The 6,000-nt window shown below is 40.0% G+C and overlaps 1 protein-coding gene across 3 annotated transcripts in view; it reads right to left on the bottom strand.

Annotated features, from left to right (window-relative positions):
- Positions 1-215: 215 nt before the first annotated feature.
- SESTD1 (SEC14 and spectrin domain containing 1) overlaps positions 216-6,000 on the bottom strand; it is a 57,705-nt gene continuing 51,920 nt past the window's right edge. For all 3 annotated transcript variants that reach the window (XM_081920850.1, XM_081920848.1, XM_081920849.1), the window contains exons 14-19: positions 5,423-5,582; positions 3,588-3,669; positions 3,244-3,366; positions 1,700-1,891; positions 1,481-1,602; positions 216-952 (exon numbers count right to left, since the gene is read on the bottom strand). In XM_081920850.1, the coding sequence (XP_081776976.1) occupies positions 823-952; positions 1,481-1,602; positions 1,700-1,891; positions 3,244-3,366; positions 3,588-3,669; positions 5,423-5,582 (809 nt within the window). In that variant the 3' untranslated portion in view covers positions 216-822. The remainder of the gene's footprint in view (positions 953-1,480; positions 1,603-1,699; positions 1,892-3,243; positions 3,367-3,587; positions 3,670-5,422; positions 5,583-6,000) is intronic.

The raw sequence follows: 6,000 nt of genomic DNA, 5'->3' as shown, positions 1-6,000 counted from the left end.
AATTTAGTCAACAGAAGAAATGTGAGGCTTACTTATTAAGATGTTTTTTTTCCACCCCTGATCCAGACTGTACATTCATTTCACGTTGTAAGAGAGAAGCAGACTGGAGGAATGTTTGTTCCGAAGTTGGAAGGCAAAGGAAGGGGCTGCCCTTCCCACTGCTACAGATGAAGGTCTGCTACACATTAGGAAACACAGGCTTGCATAAAAGATGGTAAGATTTTAAAAAGATGGTTTTTATTAAGCACAAAACAGCTTTCAATACATTATCCATACAAATTGGAAGGGGGTGGGGGGAAACCAACTATAATGAATTTCAAAGATTTGATGGGCAGGATGTATATTGGCACAATAAAAGGGACCATTTGAAAAGTAATACAAATTATAACTATAGGGTCACCACTGTCTAAACAACAGGTAGCTTGCCTACAGCCTAAAAATACTACATCATCTGGAGAATAATGATAATTACTATTCTGTACGGAACTTGTACTTATTAGCACCATTCAAAGCTTGCATCAGCTGCTTAGGCAAAGAAGCAGCCGACTGGTTGGGGGAAAAGCTTCAGAGAAAGAAGGGTTCAGTGCAATATTTTCAGTTCCTTTTGATAATATTTAAAGTCTATGGTTTCATAGCATGTTAAATAATTATGGCTTGGTAGAAATACACTGTTAAGATGTAGAGTAAGTTTTCACTTCAAGAAGGACGGGATTCTTTCATAACAGCTGTAGAAATGCGTTTTAATGTATTATGGCAGGCGCAGAATGCAGATGACATGCTGGGTAACGTAGAGACATCTTAGGAACTGGCAAATGGACACTATTAGCTCTCTGTTGTACAGACTTCTGGTTGTCTCAGCTGCTGTTTTTTCAAACAAACCAGCTTTATCTTCTCTCTAATGTGTTCAGCTGTAGAAGCCATATCACTCGGGCTCCCAAAGTACTGTTCAGTACTAAAACAAAGAAAAAACAAGCAAGGCACATGGGATTTGTTCTCAGTGGATACCAATTTGATTAAAAAAACACACGCACAATTACTTTACACTACACCTGGCTAGTACAGTACTGAATTGTCTTAGGATAAGGTCCCAGACCTGACTGATGAATATGGATGTTATGCCACCATTATTTTTACACCAGACTCAAAACTTTGATAGTACATATTCGAACTAATGTGATTTGTTTGGAGCGGCTTCAATTTATGAGCAATAAACATTGCATTCGTTCATTTAATTCTACTCTGTGAAGCAATTGATGGGTGCGCATCTCGATTAAAGATACCTTTTTAAAGACATTGTAAAGAAATAAATTTTATTTAAATATTTAACTTTTTGCTATATAGCATCTGACTACTTGTTCTTTTTCCAAATTGAATAATTCAGCTGCAGTATTTGCATGTCTCCCTCATTTAAAATCTGTTTGACTTGTATTGCAAACTAAAGCATTTTAGAAAAGTCATATTCTAAGGATGAGCTACATACCCATCAGGATAAACAACAGGTACTGTTAATCTATCCAGAAGTGATTTTCCAACAGCTTCAATCTCATCAAATTGTTCCTGGTCATTTATAGATTCAGGCTGGTCTGGGCATTCTTGCAAAACCTGTAACAAAGTGGTATTAAGAAAAAGAAAATTGCTTCCAGAGTTCACTTAAAACAACAGAGCAATATTCGTATGTTGGTAGCTGGTAGCAACTAACTTTTTCAGCATTTGAATGGAAAGCGACAGCCATCTCCAGCCTAGTTACTCGCTCTTCGGAAGTGATGGTGAATTGTTTCCAGACTCTGTTCAGCTTTGGAAGTGTGTCTCCTGAGGACCTAGAAGTGCATCGCAGAGACTGACACAAAACGACGGTAGCCTGTAGTAACTGCCTTCCATAATCATAAGTACTCTATAAAAAGGAGAAAGAAGAAAGTTGTGAAATTTCAATCTCAAATCCTTGGACAGATCTAACTACAAAAGAGTGAAACATCGGCAAGACACAAAATACCTCAAATGTAAGTCACAAGGCGTTCTTGCACTTCATTTGACTATTAACACATCGGCCTACTTTTCCAAACGCAGGAACGAACTGCAATGGCCTTGCTTGGGAAATCCAACTGAACGATGAAAGGTGAGGGAAACAGAAAGCTAACCCTTTGGGGGTTTGTTTGCTTGGTCTGAACAACTGACTTGGGAGGTAGGGGATGCACACACTTTTATGGATGGAGCCTGCTGCACAAACCCATGCAGGTGCTTTGAGAACAGAGAACGTTCTCCCCTAAGCCCACCATGTTTTTTAAAAAAATCCACTCGCCTGCACAACAACAGCAAGTACCAGACTCTCTGGCCTGCACCCCTGACTAGGTCTCAAATATTCAGCACAAAGATCCCATATTCTGCCACCTTTGTGTTCTCTGTGAACTACAAAGGAGTCAAGGAGCACAGTGACAGGGTAAACATCTTCACTTCCTGTCCCCGTTCTGTTTTTCATGAAAAGGGGACCCCATGGCTGGTTGGACAGTGTTCTCGAAGCTACAAACATGAGTCTGAGCAAACTGCGGGAGGCAGTGGAAGACAGGAATGCCTGGCGCGCTCTGGTCCATGGGGTCATGAAGTCGGACACGCCTAAACGACTAAACAACAACATGGCTGTCTCCCCCCCCCCCTTCCTGCTGGGCCTTTCCAGAAGGTCATTAAGGTGCTGAGAGTGCCCCCCCCCTGAAAAGGCCTGAGTAACAAAAGAGGAACACCCTTCTCTGGATCTGCACAGCAATTAACATCTGCTTAGTAAAACCATGCCAAAACCTTTGGTCCCTTGCTTTGGGACACAGTAGTCCTATTGTTTATCATTTACTTGTCTGAACACACTAGTTCCTTTATCAAATCAAATAGCTGATCAGGGAAGTAACTTCTAAAAAAAAAAATAATGCAGAGGATTGCCGAGGGTACATGGAGTAACCACTCGACATTTGTCAGATATGAAGTGAATTCAAGCATTTCAAAACCAATCTTGTACATTTTGTGACGCATGAAAACACTTGGGGGGGGGGACTGTGGTTGTCCCCAAGGGGATGTTCCAATAGAATAATCTTGTCAGATCTAGCCAAGGTTTCTGGCAATCAGAACTGTACTCAGAAAACAAGCTCAGCAAATAGTCTAAATAAAAATGCTAATTTTAAATATCAATGAGAAGGCTTAGAGGCAGCTTTCTATAGGGACCCACCTAGCCTGCTTACACAGTGAAAGAAATCCTTCATATACCTGTGCTACATCAACAAATTTCCGATGCTTTTCCAACAAAATTTTGGTTTCTTGAGCATCGTCCCCCAGGCGGGTGTGGGTCTTCAGTAGAGCATCGAGTAATTCACTTAACCATTCTACTGCCTAGAGGGAAGAGTAGAAACAGACTGTAAAACAGAAAACATTTAAACTAACACAATCCATCTGTCACAGATGTGCTCAATAAGTAATAAGAAGTCTGCAGTGTATTTTACAGGGGTGCCCAAACACCCAAAACTATTAAATTTCCAAAACTTGTTTGACTAGGCGCTCTCTCTCTCTCTATGAACAACACTGGCCACAATAAATATGAAGCTCAATCTCACCTGCGCAGCATCCTCTTCACATTTAAAGAGCTGAACCATTTGAAGCATCTTCAATCGTCTGACATCTACCATGTCTTCACATCTGTGAAAGCCGGAATAATAAGCAACCACATCAGAAAGCTAAACTCTGTTGCCTAGCACTCAACCCATCACTCCCGTCGTAGACACAACACATGAACAATTCCTCTTTCTTTCTTTCATGTGCCACTAAAGATTGGGTAGGGTTGCCATACTTCAAAAAGTGAAAAAGTTGAGCTTTTTGGGGCAAACTTCTTGTTGAGTTATTTTTAAGGAAATTTGCCAAAAACTACACTTCCAACATGCCATTCATCCAGATTTTCCTGCACATCTAGCGATTTTCCACCCTGACAATTTTTCCAATGGTTGAAAATCCTGGCTATGTCTGGAAAATTCTGGACATATGGCAACCCTAAGGTTGGGTAAAAACATTACTACAACATACCATGAAAATATATAAATATATGAAAAGAACTGTTTGAAAAATCAGCAAAATTTTGATAAGCACTATCCTTTCTTGGCCAACATAGTTCTCCAACTTCATACACGATGGGCAATAGTCTGGGGTTATAATATAGTTGAATAAGTCCACTGGTTTCAATGGGTCTATTCTTAGTATGACTAATATTAGGTATCACCTGATATACCTATGTAAGTACTGTTATTGTATTGTATTTTGTACTGCTAGTTTAACCGAGGTTTCTGGCCCAACAAAAGCACTACATTTCCCCCAAAAAACTGACCTTTTAAAAATTGTCCATATCCTGTTCTGGTCACTTAAATACTTATTATGAATTAATAGCACACAATCCAGGGCAGGTGGAGGGAAAGCCTAAACCATTGCCTTGTGAAGGGATATAATTTCTTTTAGCTATTGCTATTCTCATATAACGTATGAGTACTGAAAAAGCTACACTGGCTCCCAGTACGTTTCCAAGCACAATTCAAAGTGTTGGTGCTGACCTTTAAAGCCCTAAACGGCCTCGGCTCAGTATACCTGAAGGAGCGTCTCCACCTTCATCGTTCAGCCCGGACACTGAGGTCCAGCGCCGAGGGCCTTCTGGCAGTTCCCTCGCTGCGAGAAGCCAAGTTACAGGGAACCAGACAGGGGTAGTGGCACCCGCCATGTGGAACGCCCTCCCATCAGATGTCAGGGAAATAAACAACTATCTGACTTTTAGAAGACATCTGAAGGCAGTTTAGGGAAGTTTTTAATGTTTGACATTTTCTTGTGCTTTTAATTTTCTGCTGGGGGCCAACCTCCATCTCTGTGTGGCTTTTGCAGTGGACATTTCTTGGGGTTTAGACAAAGTAGCAGCAGCAGAGCCTGTTTTGCTCATAGAGAAGCAGGAAATGGAGACTGAGATCGGCAGCCTCTGAGTCTTAATATCAGGGGAGAAAGATTTAATATTTAAACACTACAAGATAATCATCTGATAGATAAATCCTAAGGACTTTCAAGACTGGTTTCAGTTCATTTTCTTTGTCATAACTTGTAAAGAATACATTTTTTTCAGTTTTCAGATATAAGCAGATCAGGGTTTTGTTCATTATTAAGTTATTCTCTTTCATGATTAACTCTATTCGTTTTCAGCCTGATCCTTTGGTCTTTTGTGCAGTACTATATGGCATATTATGACATCTTAATGTTCTCTTTAAAAAGAATACCACAACTGCGGTTGCTGAGTTATCAAAAGGCATCAAGTGAACTAAAGCAATTTTAAAGTCATACAGAATTTTCACACAAAATGGCACAGTTAAGAGAACTTCTGAGCTAGAGGGAACTTTTCAGGGCTGCTAGGCAGCATAATTATTACCTTTGCTTCCTGAGCTGCATGTCTTCCATCACTCCCTGGATGTGATCAACATTCTCTTTGTTTTCCGTGGTTACATCTTTTCCATAAGCCCAAGATGCCTGGTTAGATATTTGATCAAGAAGACTTTGACCTTTTTCACGCAAACCTTGCAGACCTAAGTCTAAGGTACAAAAAACCCAAATTCTTTGTTTCATAGAACTAGTACATTTCCCACCCTCAAACAGGTGCAAATGTGAACAAATGACATATTCCCTCTACTCATTAATTTCTGTCCAATTCTCTCTTCATCCATGTGCAAGTTTAGTTGCAGTGATTTCACTCAATAAATGATATGTCACGTAACTTACTAGACTTCAAAATGAGCAAGTTTGGCAATCAAAAGCTGCCAGTCAACCCTAACTGTGCAAACATATAGATAGCTAGTGTTTAAGTTTCCTACTGGATCTTTTTTTTTTAAAGTATAATTTCTTACAGTCACAAAGTTAGTATTTATTATGGGGAGAGGTCACAGCTTACTAGCAAAACGTACAACTTGCATGCTGAATGACCCAGGTTGAAACCCTGGTGTCACCAGTTAA

Source organism: Podarcis melisellensis (assembly GCF_964234715.1).
Source record: "Podarcis melisellensis genome assembly, chromosome: 1".
Taxonomy (NCBI): domain Eukaryota; kingdom Metazoa; phylum Chordata; class Lepidosauria; order Squamata; family Lacertidae; genus Podarcis; species Podarcis melisellensis.
Note: the sequence above shows the minus strand (reverse complement) of the source record. Positions and strands in the feature narration are given on the sequence as shown.